Source organism: Bos grunniens, chromosome 8, assembly GCF_055505025.1.
Source record: "Bos grunniens cultivar Pamir isolate PY7600 chromosome 8, Bosgru_T2T1.0, whole genome shotgun sequence".
Lineage (NCBI taxonomy): Eukaryota > Metazoa > Chordata > Mammalia > Artiodactyla > Bovidae > Bos > Bos grunniens.
The window spans coordinates 61,313,550-61,330,631 of record NC_141172.1 but is presented as its reverse complement, the minus strand read 5'-3'; the positions used below and the strand labels follow the sequence as shown (position 1 = coordinate 61,330,631).

Here is a 17,082-nt window from a genome sequence, read left to right as displayed (position 1 = left end):
ACTTTTCTTGGCACTAGGTGGACAGCAGGGAATAGTTTACAGTTTAGTGAAAGAAGACAGGTAACAAGCAAACGTGTAAAGATATCAGACAGTACTAAACATCACAAAGGAAAATAAAGCCAAGCAAAAGATTAGGAAGTTCCAGGCTGGGGTGTGGGTGAGGTGGACTCTGCTCTTCGGGGTAGGGTGGTCAGGGAAGATGATCTGTGAGCTGGAATCTAACAGAGTGGGGAAATGAGACCCTCAGATCAGTGGCAAGGCGAGGATGCCCACTCTCACTGCTCCTACCTGACTGTGTACATATAGTTCTAGTCAGAGTGAATGGACAAGAAATAAATGGTATCCAGACTGGAAAGGAAAAAAGTAAAATTATCTCTGTTCTCAGATGATATGATCTTATATGTAGAAAACCCTAAAGATTCCACACACAAAAAAAACAGGGTACAAGATTAACATAGAAATCTAAGTGGTATTTCTATACACCGGCAATGAAAAATCTTAAAGGAAAATTAGAAAAATAATTTCATCTACAATAGCATCCTAAAGAACAAAATACTTAGGAATAAATTTAACCAAGGAGGTGAAGGATTTGTACAATCTCCTGCATTGGCAGGCAGATTCTTTTACTGAGCTACTCAGAAAGCCCAGAAAACACTGCTGAAAAAAATTAAAGAAGACCTAAACAAGCAAAAAGGAATCCCAATTTCAAAGATTGGAAGGCAATATTAAAATGGTAATACTGCTCCAAACAACCCACAGATTCAAAGTCATCCTTACATCTTTTTTTTTTCAGAAATAGAAAAGCCAAACCTCAAATTCATGTGATTGTAAGGGACTCCAGTCAAAAATCTTGATAAAAACAAAGTTGGAGGTTTCAGACTTCCTGATTTGAAAACTTACTATAAGATTAAGCAATGTGGCACTAACATAAGTATAGACATACAACACAATGAGGTAGAATTGAGACTCCAGAAATAAACCCATACATCTTAAGCAAACTGACTTTTGATGAACTTGTCAAATCCATTGAATGGGGAAAAATAGTGTCTTCAAGAAATGGTGCTGGGACAACATCAATAGGCAAAAAGATAAAGCTGGATCTCTCTCTCACACCATATACAAAAAACCAACTGGAAACAGACCAATGACTTAAGTATAATAGTTAAAACTATAAAATTCTTAGAAGAACACATAAACATAAATCTTCATGACCTTAGATCTGGCAAAGTATTCCTAGATATGACAAAAAAGAATAAGCAACTAGAGAAAAATTGATCAATTGAATTTAAAATTTAAAACCTTTGTGCATCAAAGGACATCATCAAGAAAGTAGAAAGACAACATATGGAAGAAGAAAAAATATTCAAAAATCATAAATTTTTATAGGGTCTAGTATTCAGAATATATAAAGAACTTTAACAACTCAACTACCAAAAGAAAAACAACCTATTTAAAAATGAGCAAAGGGCTTATAGACATTTCTCCAAAGAGGATATACAATTGCCTCTTGGTATCTAAGGGGGATTGGGTGCTCAAGTCACTTATATAAAATGGCATAATATTTGCATATAACCTACACACATCCTCCTGTATACTTTTTTTTTTAATTAATTTTATTTTATTTTTAAACCTTACATAATTGTATTAGTTTTGCCAAATATCAAAATGAATCCACCACAGGTATACATGTGTTCCCCATCCTGAACCCTCCTCCCTCCTCCCTCCCCATACCATCCCTCTGGGTCGTCCCAGTGCACCAGCCCCAAGCATCCAGCATCGTGCATTGAACCTGGACTGGCATCTCGTTTCATACATGACATTTCACATGTTTCAATGCCATTCTCCCAAATCTTCCCACCCTCTCCCTCTCCCACAGAGTCCATAAGACTGTTCTATACAACAGTGTCTCTTTTGCTGTCTCGTATACAGGGTTATCGTTACCATCTTTCTAAATTCCATATATATGCGTTAGTATACTGTATTGGTGTTTTTCCTTCTGGCTTACTTCACTCTGTATAATAGGCTCCAGTTTCATCCACCTCATTAGAACTGATTCAAATGTATTCTTTTTAATGGCTGAGTAATACTCCATTGTGTATATGTACCACAGCTTTCTTATCCATTCATCTGCTGATGGACATCTAGGTTGCTTCCATGTCCTGGCTATTATAAACAGTGCTGCGATGAACATTGGGGTACACGTGTCTCTTTCCCTTCTGGTTTCCTCAGTGTGTATGCCCAGCAGTGGGATTGCTGGATCATAAGGCAGTTCTATTTCCAGTTTTTTAAGGAATCTCCACACTGTTCTCCATAGTGGCTGTACTAGTTTGCATTCCCACCAACAGTGTAAGAGGGTTCCCTTTTCTCCACACCCTCTCCAGCATTTATTATTTGTAGACTTTTGGATCGCAGCCATTCTGACTGGTGTGAAATGGTACCTCATAGTGGTTTTGATTTGCATTTCTCTGATAATGAGTGATGTTGAGCATCTTTTCATGTGTTTGTTAGCCATCTGTATGTCTTCTTTGGAGAAATGTCTATTTAGATCTTTGGCCCATTTTTTGATTGGGTCATTTATTTTTCTGGAGTTGAGCTGTAGGAGTTGCTTGTATATTTTTGAGATTAGTTGTTTGTCGGTTGCTTCATTTGCTATTATTTTCTCCCATTCTGAAGGCTGTCTTTTCACCTTGCTAATAGTTTCCTTTGATGTGCAGAAGCTTTTAAGTTTAATTAGGTCCCATTTGTTTATTTTTGCTTTTATTTCCAATATTCTGGGAGGTGGGTCATAGAGGATCCTGCTGTGATGTATGTCAGAGAGTGTTTTGCCTATGTTCTCCTCTAGGAGTTTTATAGTTTCTGGTCTTACGTTGAGATCTTTAATCCATTTTGAGTTTATTTTTGTATATGGTGTTAGAAAGTGTTCTAGTTTCATTCTTTTACAAGTGGTTGACCAGATTTCCCAGCACCACTTGTTAAAGAGATTGTCTTTAATCCATTGTATATTCTTGCCTCCTTTGTCAAAGATAAGGTGTCCATATGTGCGTGGATTTATCTCTGGGCTTTCTATTTTGTTCCATTGATCTATATTTCTGTCTTTGTGCCAGTACCATACTGTCTTGATAACTGTGGCTTTGTAGTAGAGCCTGAAGTCAGGTAGGTTGATTCCTCCATTTCCATTTTTCTTTCTCAAGATCGCTTTGGCTATTCGAGGTTTTTTGTATTTCCATACAAATTGTGAAATTATTTGTTCTAGCTCTGTGAAGAATACTGTTGGTAGCTTGATAGGGATTGCGTTGAATCTATAAATTGCTTTGGGTAGTATACTCATTTTCACTATATTGATTCTTCCAATCCATGAACATGGTATATTTCTCCATCTATTAGTGTCCTCTTTGATTTCTTTCACCAGTGTTTTATAGTTTTCTATATATAGGTCTTTAGTTTCTTTAGGTAGATATATTCCTAAGTATTTTATTCTTTTCGTTGCAATGGTGAATGGAATTGTTTCCTTAATTTCTCTTTCTGTTTTCTCATTATTAGTGTATAGGAATGCAAGGGATTTCTGTGTGTTGATTTTATATCCTGCGACTTTACTATAATCATTGATTAGTTCTAGTAATTTTCTGGTGGAGTCTTTAGGGTTTTCTATGTAGAGGATCATGTCATCTGCAAATAGTGAGAGTTTTACTTCTTCTTTTCCAATTTGGATTCCTTTTATTTCTTTTTCTGCTCTGATTGCTGTGGCCAAAACTTCCAAAACTATGTTGAATAGTAATGGTGAAAGTGGGCACCCTTGTCTTGTTCCTGACTTTAGAGGAAATGCTTTCAATTTTTCACCATTGAGGATAATGTTTGCTGTGGGTTTGTCATATATAGCTTTTATTATGTTGAGGTATGTTCCTTCTATTCCTGCTTTCTGGAGAGTTTTTATCATAAATGGATGTTGAATTTTGTCAAAGGCTTTCTCTGCATCTATTGAGATAATCATATGGTTTTTGTTTTTCAATTTGTTAATGTGGTGTATTACATTGATTGATTTGCGGATATTGAAGAATCCTTGCATCCCTGGGATAAAGCCCACTTGGTCATGGTGTATGATCTTTTTAATGTGTTGTTGGATTCTGATTGCTAGAATTTTGTTTAGGATTTTTGCATCTATGTTCATCAGTGATATTGGCCTGTAGTTTTCTTTTTTTGTGGCATCTTTGTCAGGTTTTGGTATTAGGGTGATGGTGGCCTCATAGAATGAGTTTGGAAGTTTACCTTCCTCTGCAATTTTCTGGAAGAGTTTGAGCAGGATAGGTGTTAGCTCTTCTCTAAATTTTTGGTAGAATTCAGCTGTGAAGCCGTCTGGACCTGGGCTTTTGTTTGCTGGAAGATTTTTGATTACAGTTTCAATTTCCGTGCTTGTGATGGGTCTGTTAAGGTTTTCTATTTCTTCCTGGTCGAGTTTTGGAAAGTTGTACTTTTCTAAGAATTTGTCCATTTCTTCCTCGTTGTCCATTTTATTGGCATATAATTGTTGATAATAGTCTCTTATGATCCTTTGTATTTCTATGTTGTCTGTTGTGATCTCTCCATTTTCGTTTCTAATTTTATTGATTTGATTTTTCTCCCTTTGTTTCTTGATGAGTCTGGCTAATGGTTTGTCAATTTTATTTATCCTTTCAAAGAACCAGCTTTTGGCTTTGTTGATTTTTGCTATGGTCTCTTTTGTTTCTTTTGCATTTATTTCTGCTCTAATTTTTAAGATTTCTTTCCTTCTACTAACCCTGGGGTTCTTCATTTCTTCCTTTTCTAGTTGCTTTAGGTGTAGAGTTAGGTTATTTATTTGACTTTTTTCTTGTTTCTTGAGGTGTGCCTGTATTGCTATGAACTTTCCCCTTAGGACTGCTTTTACTGTGTCCCACAGGTTTTGGGTTGTTGTGTTTTCATTTTCATTCGTTTCTATGCAAATTTTGATTTCTTTTTTGATTTCTTCTGTGATTTGTTGGTTATTCAGCAGTGTGTTGTTCAGCCTCCATATGTTGGAATTTTTAATAGTTTTTCTCCTGTAATTGAGATCTAATCTTACTGCATTGTGGTCAGAAAAGATGCTTGGAATGATTTCTATTTTTCTGAATTTACCAAGGCTAGCTTTATGGCCCAGGATGTGATCTATCCTGGAGAAGGTTCCATGTGCGCTTGAGAAAAAGGTGTAATTCATTGTTTTGGGATGAAATGTCCTATAGATATCAATTAGGTCTAACTGGTCTATCGTATCGTTTAAAGTTTGTGTTTCCTTGTTAATTTTCTGTTTAGTTGATCTATCCATAGGTGTGAGTGGGGTATTAAAGTCTCCCACTATTATTGTGTTATTGTTAATTTCTCCTTTCATACTTGTTAGCATTTGTCTTACATACTGCGGTGCTCCCGTGTTGGGTGCATATATATTTATAATTGTTATATCTTCTTCTTGGATTGATCCTTTGATCATTATGTAGTGACCTTCTTCGTCTCTTTTCACAGCCTTTGTTTTAAAGTCTATTTTATCTGATATGAGTATTGCTACTCCTGCTTTCTTTTGGTCCCTATTTGCATGGAAAATCTTTTTCCAGCCCTTCACTTTCAGTCTGTATGTGTCCCCTGTTTTGAGGTGGGTCTCCTGTAGACAACATATGTAGGGGTCTTGTTTTTGTATCCATTCAGCCAGTCTTTGTCTTTTGGTTGGGGCATTCAACCCATTTACGTTTAAGGTAATTACTGATAAGTATGATCCCGTTGCCATTTACTTTATTGTTTGGGGTTCGAATTTATACACCATTTTTGTGTTTCCTGTCTAGAGAATATCCTTTAGTATTTGTTGGAGAGCTGGTTTGGTGGTGCAGAATTCTCTCAGCTTTTGCTTGTCTGAGAAGCTTTTGATTTCTCCTTCATACTTGAGTGAAATCCTTGCTGGGTACAATAATCTGGGCTGTAGGTTATTTTCTTTCATCATTTTAAGTATGTCTTGCCATTCCCTCCTGGCTTGAAGAGTTTCTATTGAAAGATCAGCTGTTATCCTTATGGGAATTCCCTTGTGTGTTATTTGTTGTTTTTCCCTTGCTGCTTTTAATATTTGTTCTTTGTGTTTGATCTTTGTTAATTTGATTAATATGTGTCTTGGGGTGTTTCGCCTTGTGTTTATCCTGTTTGGGATTCTCTGGGTTTCTTGGACTTGGGTGATTATTTCCTTCCCCAGTTTAGGGAAGTTTTCAACTATTATCTCCTCAAGTATTTTCTCATGGTCTTTCTTTTTGTCTTCTTCTTCTGGAACCCCTATGATTCGAATGTTGTAGCGTTTAATATTGTCCTGGAGGTCTCTGAGATTGTCCTCATTTCTTTTAATTCGTTTTTCTTTTATTCTCTCTGATTCATTTATTTCTACCATTCTATCTTCTAATTCACTAATCCTATCTTCTGCCTCTGTTATTCTACTATTTGTTGCCTCCAGAGTGTTTTTAATTTCATTTATTGCATTATTCATTATATATTGACTCTTTTTTATTTCTTCTAGGTCCTTGTTAAACCTTTCTTGCATCTTCTCAATCCTTGTCTCCAAGCTATTTATCTGTGATTCCATTTTAATTTCAAGATTTTGGATCAATTTCACTATCATTATTCAGAATTCTTTATCAGGTAGATTCCCTATCTCTTCCTCTTTTGTTTGGTTTGGTGGGCATTTATCTTGTTCCTTTATCTGCTGGCTATTCCTCTGTCTCTTCATCTTGTTTAAATTGCTGAGTTTGGGGTGTCCTTTCTGTATTCTGGGAGTTTGTGGAGTTCTCTTTATTGTGGCTTTTCCTCGCTGTGTGTGGGTTTGTACAGGTGGCTTGTCAAGGTTTCCTGGTTAGGGAAGCTTGTGTCGGTGTTCTGATGGGTGGAGTTGTATTTCTTCTCTTTGTTCAGTCGCGCTCCTTTCGAAGAGTTGGATTGCTTTTCTGGGTGCCTGATGTCCTCTGCCGGCATTCAGAAGTTGTTTTGTGGAATTTACTCGACGTTTAAATGCTCTTTTGATGAATTTGTGGGGGAGAAAGTGTTCTCCCCGTCCTACTCCTCTGCCATCTTCCTCCTGTATACTTTAAATCGTCTCTAGATTATGTATACCTACTACAATGTAAATACTATGTAAATAGTTGCCAGTGTGAGACAAATTCAAGTTTTGCTTTTTTAAAATTTGTGGAATTTAAAAACATATTTCTGATTCATGGTTGGTTGAATCCATGAATACAGAACCTACAGATACGAAGGGTCAGTTGTACAGATGGGCAACAAGCACATGATAAGATGCTCAACAACACTGGTCATTAGGGAAATGCAAATCAGAATCAGAACGAGAGACCTCTTCACAATCGTGATAATGACTATAACAAAAACCAAAAGTTAAAATGGAAACTAACAAGCGTTGGCAAGGATGTGGAGAAACTGACCCTCATATATTGCTGGTGGGAATGTGAAATGGTGCAGTTGCTTTGGAAAATAGTTTGGTAGTTCTTCAAAAAATTAAATGTAGAATTACATATGATCTAGCAATTTCACTCCTAGATATATACCCCAAAGAACAGAAAACAGTTACCCAAGCAAATACTTATACAGGAATGCTCAAAGCAGCACTAATCACAATAGCCAAAAACTACCAAAATGTTTATCAATGGATAAATGGACAGACTGTGGAATATCATTCAGGAATAAAAGGGAATGAATGAGTCTTGAAAACAATATTCTAAGTGAAAGAAGCCAGACACACAAAGTCACATATTATATGATATAATTTAGAGGAGATATCCAGAATAGGTAAATCTATAGAAACAGATTGGTGATAGCCAGGGGTGGGGGACAGGGGGGCATGGAGAGTAACTGCTTATTGGGTACAGGGTTTTATTTTGGATGAAAATGTTTTAGATCTAGATAGAGATGGTAGTCACACAACATTGTGTATATACTAAATGCTACTGAATTGTTCACTTTAAAATAGTTAATGTTATGTGAATTTAATTAAAAAAAAAACAAAACAAAACTGCTCACTTTGGCTATTGATTGAGAATAACCTGAAATGGGGCCAGGATGGAAGCCAAGAGATGGTTGATGGTTAAGAGTCTCCTGCAAAAGTCTGGATGACAGATGATAGTGACTTGGACCACAGATGAAGAGGGATGGGAAGTGCAAAGAGAAATGTCCACAAGGATATTCACTAACATAGGACCAGGGGGCCATCTCTCAGTGGAAAGAATTACTTTATTACTTAAAATGTTTACAGCAAAGATCAGTTACTTATATAAGCAGAACAGGCAAGAAATCATCTGGGAGAAAATGTATAATAACTTTCACCAGAGGTGGATCTGGAAAAGGGCAAAAATGGCGGAAAAGAAAACAAACTGTGAAAGTGGCTGATGCAGTGACTAGGATGAACATTCAGTAAATATTTAAGACATAGTTTACTATACTACTGTAGCAGGTGTCTCCATAGAGGTGGTGACTCAGATATTACAAGACTCAGACTTCTTCCCTTCCTTCATCTTACTAGTTGGGATATGGCTATGATGACTGGAGCTTCAGCAGCAAAAAGAACCATGAGGACAAAGATGTATTGCAAGGATGGAAAAATGAAAAACTGGAAAAGCTCTTGATTCCTAACCCCAAGAAAGATGTCTTACCAACCTTGGAATGCCTAACCCTGCAGCTCTACTAAGTAAAAGAAAACTAAATTCTCGTCTTAAGTCTCTTTGATTTTACTTGTTTCTTTAGCACATGCAGCCAAACCTGCGTAATGAAAATACCCTGCTTGGAACTTTGTTCTGATTCCCGCACTTGAATGAGAGTGAAGGAAAATCCAAATTCCTCAAGATTTTGCACCAGTTTATGGCCCCTACTACATCCTGCCAGATCTTGTAGTGACTGATATGCTATTTCCCCTCAGCCCAGGCTCCCTCTAGGCCCAGTGTGGGGCAGGTGCTCAGCAGGGCTGGGCTGAATGGCCCTGAGTCTGCCTTTTACAGCTGGAATGTCTCCTTCCACACTCTCTCTGTTGAGACCTGTGCTTATTCATTATACATGGACTCCAACAATCATCATGTAAATATTTTATGATGATGCTGATGCTGGTGGTGATGATGTTAGTGATGATAAACCTTTTAGGCTTGTCATCGTTGTGAAAATAGAATAAATTATAGCTACCCTCCTTGGGTCAGCCTGGCCTTTGATGAAGGCACTCAGGCTCTGGGAGTCTGGAGAGCTGTTCCTGGCTCAAGGCCAGGTCAGCATTCTGCGAAGGGGCAGCAAGATTGGTTGGTGTGCCGCCCAGATTCCCTCCCCATCCCCCATCTCATCTCCAGCTCCTCCCCTGGGAGGGGGAGGGCTACACAAGGGAGCAGATGGCAGTAATGACTCACCAACTGTCCACCCAGACCTGCTCTTGACTCTCACAGCCTTGCTTTCCCCAGTTTTCAGATGTGTAGATGGGCTAGCGGGAGTTTTAAGACCTCTCGAAATCCAGAGATTTTTTAAAATCTTTACCTGCTGCACCTGAAATCACTCCTCAAGGCACAAGCACCTTGCTTAAAATCAGCTTGCACCTATACTCTCAGCCGGGCACACCTAGGCTTTATGGTACAGGCTCCCTTCCCCTGCCTCCCACTCCAGGATGCCTCAGATCACACAATTTTTCCAAAGCTCTGTGTTCCAGATATCTCCTGGGCTTCCCTGACCTTCCAGGTTTTTGGTAAAATCTGGACAGCTCCAACTGCAAGCGCTGGATGGCTTGACATCCTCCCTGCAATGTCCACCCCTCCCTGCCCTTTCATTTTATTATTTATCAGGCAGTTACTCTGTGTACTGGATTTGCTAACACAACAGGGCATGCCTGCTCAGTTGCTCAGTTGACATAGGGAAAAAGCCACAGACAGGGACCCTTGGCGCACCATGCTGACATCCTTGGGGGGATGAGAACGGAAGAGGCAGAAAATAAAGAATTACCCAATTAATTAATTAGAATGAATGCTTTCATTCAACAACTGTTTACTGGGTGCCTACAATGTGCTAGGGTTTATGAGGTACAGGAATATAATAATGAACTAGACAGATGTGGTACTAGTACCCATCGAGCTTATATTCTAAGGAAAAAGTCTACAAGATCCATTATGCATGTAATCAATTTGAACGTATTACTTTTCACTTTCATGCATTGGAGAAGGAAATGGCAACCCACTCCAGTGTTCTTGCCTGGAGAATCCCAGGGACGGGGGAGCCTGGTGGGCTGCTGTCTATGGGGTTGCACAGAGTCGGACACGACTGAAGTGACTTAGCAGTAGCAGCAGCATTCATTCAACACGTCTCTCTTGAGCCCTGCTGGGTGCTGCGGGAACTGTGTGAGCAAAAGTGTCTGAGTGCCTACCTCATGGAGCTTACAGGCTAGTGTGAATAAATTGTTCTGAAGAACACACAAAGGCTTCTGAGATGGAGACTAACCGAGGGGGAGTTGAATGGATGGAATGTGCTAACCAGTGGGGACAGGAAAGGCTTTCCTGAAAAAGGAGACAGTACAGTTGAGACCAAGAGGGTAATAATAGCTGATACTGATATTGCATTCATGATGGGCCAGGTGCTGTGCTAAGTGCTTTATATATATATATATAAATATAAACTCGATCTTCAGAACACCCTCAGGAGGCTGGTAATAATATTCTTTTCATCACCCCCATTTCACAAATGAGGAAATGGAGGCACAGCAGGTTTAAAAAGGTACTTGAGGGAATTCCCTGGCAGTCCAGTGGTTAAGACTCTGAGCTTCCACCACAGGGGGTGCGGGTTCCATCCCTGGTCGGGGACTAATAAGATACCACAAGGCTTGCAGTGCAGCCAACAAACAAATGTACTCAAGTTCACACAGCTAGTAAGGGGTAGTGCCAAGATTGCAGCCAGAGTAGATGCAGCTCCAATCTGTGCTTCTAACCATCACATCTCTTACAGAAGAGGGGAGCCAGCCCTGAAGACAGCATGGAGCCAGACAGAGGACCTGCATTCCAGGCGGAAGGCATCTGGCAAGGGTCCTAAGGTGGAAAAGAGCTGGGAGTGTCTGGGGAACAGAAAGAGGCCTGAGGGGGCAGCAGGGCAGTGAGCAAGGATGAGCACAATCCCAGAGGACAGGAGGAGGGTTTGGAGTGTAAGGGAAGTTCTGGAAGGGTTGGGTAGTCGGGGTGCCTCTCTGTTCCCCGATTCTAGATGGTGTGCCTTAGGCTGGGGCAGAGAGTCATGGGGGGACAGATGAAGGAAGGGAAGCTGCAGCTGCCAGAGAGAGGGGCTGTGGGAAAAGAGCAGGGACAGTTAGGGTAGGGAGAGGGTATCTCTTGTTTCTGGTTGGAGGGCACAGGCTTTCCCTGGGCCTCATGTCCTGATATCATTTTAATAGTTCCTTCTTTCCCTTTCAACTGTATCAGGTTTGGATGAAGAGTAATCAGGACACCCTAGTTAGAGGGGATTTAAGGGGAAGTGTTGCAGGCCTGGTTGAGCCCCAAACTTCACTAAATCTACCTCACACATTGATGCTTTTGGAGCTGGGCTGTAACTCTGGGCCAGGCAGGGATGAAGGCAAGGCGGCCCGGTCACATCTGGCCCGACACGGGGCCTGGCTGACAGCTGGCACTCAGTGATGCATGGAGGGGTGACGTACTCAAAAGCACAACATCGTCCAGTACCTCGCTTCTCCCCTGTGTAGGGGACCAGATCTTCTCGGTCCTTAAACTCCTTTGCTTGCTTTTCCAAGTGATCCAAGAGCTCCTCCCTTCTAAAGGGGCCTGTGGGCGCCTTGGTGGTCTGATCCTTCTGCCTCAGGCCCGCGGGCAGCAGTGCATTCTACAGTGGTGGTTGCGGGGCAGGTGCACAGAGAGAGAGAGAGAGGGAGAGAAAGAGAGAGAGCAGTCAGCTGCCGAAGACTCGCATTTCTCCAGAAACTCCTCACTGAACCACAGGAGCTCCATCTAAGTTGTTCATTCACAGGTAAAGAAACTAACACCCTGGGAGGGGCAGGGACTCGCCGAGGTCACGGAGAGACACATGAGGTCACAGCAGACAGGGGCGAGCTCGGCTTGGACTCAGGTCTCTTAACCAAACCCGTTCCCAGTCTGGAACATTCTATAAAGGCATGAGGGTGAGGGTCAGCTGACCAGGAGCCAGGCACAGCAGGGGGCTGCCAGAGCATCTGCTGGGGGGGAAATAGGATATTAGGGTTTGGATGCATGAGGGTATTTCCAGCCGCTGTGTGGAAAGTAGCTGGGGAGAGAAGCAGCCTGGAGGGGCAGACTGAGTTAGGGCCTTGGATGCAGAATCAGGCAGGAAGAGGCAGGCCCTCAAAAACAAGCAGAGAAAGCTGGGCAGGATGGCGGAAGGGCCAGGCAGGCTGTCGGCTGCAGGCCCCAGCTGGCCCTACCCGCTGCTTCCTACCCCCCTGACCGTTGTGCTCATACACGCTGGCTGTTAAATATTTTGAACGTTGCCCTTGGAGATGGGTCTCTCAAGAAAGATATCGTCAACCAATCCCTGTGATTTCTTCTTCAAACATGGGCAGGCTTCTAGGTGTGGGCTCACTACAAAAGCAGGCTCCTAATCAGGGTGGATTTGAATCACACGGGTTTCACTTTAACTCAGTAATGCAGAGATTGAGACACTCATGGTTGGAAAGGATGCTCAGAGATCAGCCAGTGCACAAGCACTCCCTTCAGGAGGAAACTGAGGCCAAGGGCAGAGAAAGACTTGCGCAAATCTAGAACTCAAATCAGGCTCCTTCTTCAGACTTGAGGGAAGAGGGAAATCTTCTGGTCAGATCAGTGCTCTCCCCCACCCCCTTTCATTCAGGGCGGTCGGGAGGATCCCAGGAAGGGTGATGTGAGCAGTCTCACCTCACTTCCTGCTGCACTCCCACACTGGACAAATCAGAGAGCCATTCAATCTCCCATCTATGTACCATTCAATAAGAACATGCATCTCTTCAGTCACCCACTTACACTCCAGATCCTTTCCTAAATGCCCCCTCTGAGAGGAGAATGCTGTCAGGTACATGAAGAGAGCTCTGGGCCTGGCACGTGGAGGGATAAAGCTTGGGAGGGAAATACTACTGTTTGGCTGCAGTTTGATATTTTTTTTACAGGATAGTTTACCACTGTGCTGTTTCCATAAGAGCACAGTGGGTACGAGATCAGGACACTGAGTGTGAGCCCAACTCTGGGAGAATCGAGGTGAGCAGGGCCTGGCGCAGACATCAGTATCAGTATATACCAGGGCTCAGAGAGTGGGGCTGGTGTCCACACAAATGGACTTAGGCCACAAGTCAGGAGGGACATCTGGGAATTGGAGAGGACATTATGAAAGAGTGGCCAGTAGGTAGAAAACTGAGCCTTGATTGGTTTGTGGGTGACCGCCAAGAACATAAGTGGTGGCACAGATACCCCAGCTTTCCCTAAGCAGCAGTCCTCAGACACTTTCCATGTGATGATGGTCCATGGATGAGCCATGTCCCAGGTGAGACGAGACTTCCTGTGGCTACCTGTGTGTGTCCACTCAGAGTAACGACATCTACTATAGCTCAGCTGAGTGAGGGGACAGCCTACCTGTCCTGCAAATGTCCATCTGCGATTACCCGTGATGAGCAATCAAATTCTTTGTGACCTGCTGGCACCTCACAGTTGACCCCATCCCAGGCTTAATTCCTTACTCACTTGGAGTAACCATATCTCCAGCACTGTGATCTTGGGCAAGTCAGCTAACCTCATTGTTCCTCCATTTCCACAGTTGTAAAACATGAATAATAACAGTCACTCTCTCAAAACTGTTGAGAACACTCAATCAGATAAAGCAGAAGAGTGCTTAGCACACAGTGCCTGACACAGTGAGCGCACAAATTATTGCTCATTATTGTTGCTGCTCTATGATCAGATAAAACACATTTTGCCAGGAGGTAGGCTACCCAAATATGTAGGTTGGACAGGGGATGTGTTATCCAAATATGTCTTAGAATTCAAAAAATGAATATATACAAATATAAAATGAATTAAGCATGTAAAGCAAGTGGTTCCCAATGATCCCCACAAGGGAAGACCTGACAGATTCTCGTTACCATAAAGGATTTTGATGGTGGTGAGGTGCTGGGGTGCATTCTAGCCTCTGAAAGGATCAGTATTGTGGTGCTAAAAACCCACGAGGTTGTAACTGAGGGGAAAGGGGTTTGCAAACCTACATCTCTTTTTGAATATATCTGATAGAGGCCAGTGATTTGAAGTAGAGTTTTTTCAAAATTTTGTTTTTTGGTATCTACATGAGATAATGGATGTTCACTAAACTTGTGGTCTAGAGAAGGCGATGGCACCCCACTCCAGTACTCTTGCCTGGAAAATCCCATGGATGGGGGAGCCTGGTTGGCTGCGGTCCATGGGGTCAAGAAGAGTTGGACACGACTGAGTGACTTCACTTTGACTTTTCACTTTCATGCATTGGAGAAGGAAATGGCAACCCACTCCAGTGTTCTTGCCTGGAGAATCCCAGGGACGGAGGAGCCTAGTGGGCTGCCATCTATGGGGTCACACAGAGTTGGACATGACTAAAGTGACTTAGCAGCAGCAAACTTGTGGTCATCATTTCATGATGTATGTAAGTCAAGTCATTATGCTGTACACCTTAAACTTCTATACTGCTGTATGTCAATTATATCTCAATAAAACTGGGATGGGGAAAGTAGGGTTTTCAACCTCGGCACAAGAGAGATTTGGGGCTGGATGGTTCCTTGTCATGGGAGCTGTTATATGCATTCTTGGCTGCTTAGCAGCATCTCTGTCCTCTGCCTAACAGATGCCACCAGCACTTCTCCGGGTTTTGACAACCAAAATATCTCCAAACACCCCCAGATGTCTCCTGGGGGGGCAAAATCACCCCTGAGTAAGAACCACTGTGTTAAAACTGAAACCCATATCATTATAATACGGGAGTAAAGATGTTTTTCATGTGTTTTAAAAATATTACATATGTGGCATGTTAAAATGTAGTTTTATTTATCTTCATTGAAAGCAGCTGATTTTTAAAAAACAAAAACATGACAGGCTTTTTCTAATGATTCTCTGCTTACTGAATCTTTAAAGTAAGTACTGAGAGTATTAGCCTTGTTAGGAGTTTATTTTCATTCCATTAAATGGTACGTTTAGTGAAATATAACATGATTTTCAACTAAAACCATAGCCAGTTGCATATTTTAAACTCTTGATTATTTATCATTTTAACTTGTTTTCAAAAACAGCATATGATAGAAAAAACAGCATATGAACTCACCTGATATACAAAAATTAACTCAAAATAAATCAAAGACCTAAATGTAAGAGCTAAAACTATAAAACTTTTGAAAGAAAACAGGCATAAATCTCTGTGACCTGGATTAAGCAGTGGTTTCTTAGATATGATTCTGAAACAATAAGCAACAAAAGAAAAAATAAATTTGACTTCACCAAAATTGAACATGTTTGTGCTTCTAAGGAAACTAAGAAGTAAAAAGACAATCCACAGTTTGGTAGAAAGTTATTACAAGTCATATATCTGAGAATGATCTAGTATGCAGAATACATAAAGATCTCTTAACTTAAAATATAAGACAAATAACAATTTAAAAGTGGGCCACAGATCTGAATAGACATTTCTTCAAAGAAGATATAAAAAATTAACACATGAAAAGCTTCTCAACATCATTAACTAACAAGAAAACACAAATCAAACCCAGAATGAGCTATTACACTTCACACCCTTTTACCCATAAAAAAGACGGGTAAAAACAAGTGTTGGTGAGACTGTGAAGACATTGAAACATCCATACACTGTGGTTCAGTTCAGTTCAGTCACTCAGTCGTGTCCGACTCTTTGCGACCCCATGAATCGCAGCACGCCAGGCCTCCCTGTCCATCACCAACTCCCAGAGTTCATTCAAACTCATGTCCATCGAGTCAGTGATGCCATCTAGCCATCTCATCCTCTGTCGTCCCCTTCTCCTCCTGCCCCCAATCCCTCCCAGCATCAGTCTTTTCCAATGAGTCAACTCTTCGCATGAGGTGGCCAAAGTACTGGAGTTTCAGCTTTAGCATCATTCCTTCCAACGAAGGGAAATGTAAAAAGTGCATCCCCTTTGGAAAACAGTCTGGCAGTTTCTCAACAGATTAAAAACAGAGTTATCGTATGAGATAGCAGTTCCACTTCTAGGTAAACCCAAGAGAAATAAAAGAATATGTTCATACAAAAACTTATACATGAATGTTCATAGTAACCTTAGTTATAGTAGCCCCAAAGTAGAAACAAGTCAAATCTCTATCAATGATGAGTGGATAAGAAATGTGGTATATCCCTACAACAGAATACTGTTTTGCAATAAAGAGAAACGAAGTGCTGGTGCATGCTACATCATAGGTGAAACCTTGAAAACGTCATACTTAGTGAAAGAAGCCAGTAGTAACAAAGGACTACATAGTGTCTGATTCCACTTATATGCAGTGTCCAGAGCATCAAATCTATAGAGACAGAAAGTAGACTAATGGTTGCCTAGAGATGAGGAAGTGAAGTGAATGTTGTTCAGTCATGTCCAACTCTTTGCAACCCTATGAACTATACAGTCCATAGTATTCTCCAGGCTAGAATACTAGAGTGGGTAGCCTTTCCCTTCTCCAGGGATGGAACCCAGGTCTCCCACATTGCAGGCGGATTCTTTACCAGCTGAGCCACAAGAGAAGCTCAAGAATACTGGAGTGGGTAGCATATCCCTTCTCTAGCAGATCTCCCCGATCCAGGAACCGAACCTGCATTGCAAGCGGATTCTTTACCACCTGAGCTATCAAGGAAGCCCCAGAGCTGAGGAGGATGGTGAGAAATGCAAAATGACAGCTATCAGGAACAGGATTCTTTTTGAAATGAAAATGTTCTAAAATTGACTATGGTGATTGTTGTATATTTCTGTGAATATACTAAGAAACACTGAATTGTATACTTTAAATGAGTGAATTTTATGGCATGAGAATTATTATCTCAAAAAAAGGTGTTTTTTTTAATGTT

General features: G+C 41.1%; 1 protein-coding gene across 10 annotated transcripts in view; it reads right to left on the bottom strand.

Annotated features, from left to right (window-relative positions):
- The window catches only part of TMOD1 (tropomodulin 1), a 93,424-nt gene that overhangs the window by 40,454 nt on the left and 35,888 nt on the right, over positions 1-17,082 (bottom strand). For 7 of the 10 annotated variants that reach the window (XM_086416008.1, XM_086416015.1, XM_086416009.1 and 4 more), the window contains one exon: positions 11,709-11,865. The exons of the other annotated variants lie outside the window; for them this stretch is intronic. In XM_086416008.1, the coding sequence (XP_086272134.1) occupies positions 11,709-11,865 (157 nt within the window). The remainder of the gene's footprint in view (positions 1-11,708; positions 11,866-17,082) is intronic. 10 annotated transcript variants of the gene reach the window in all.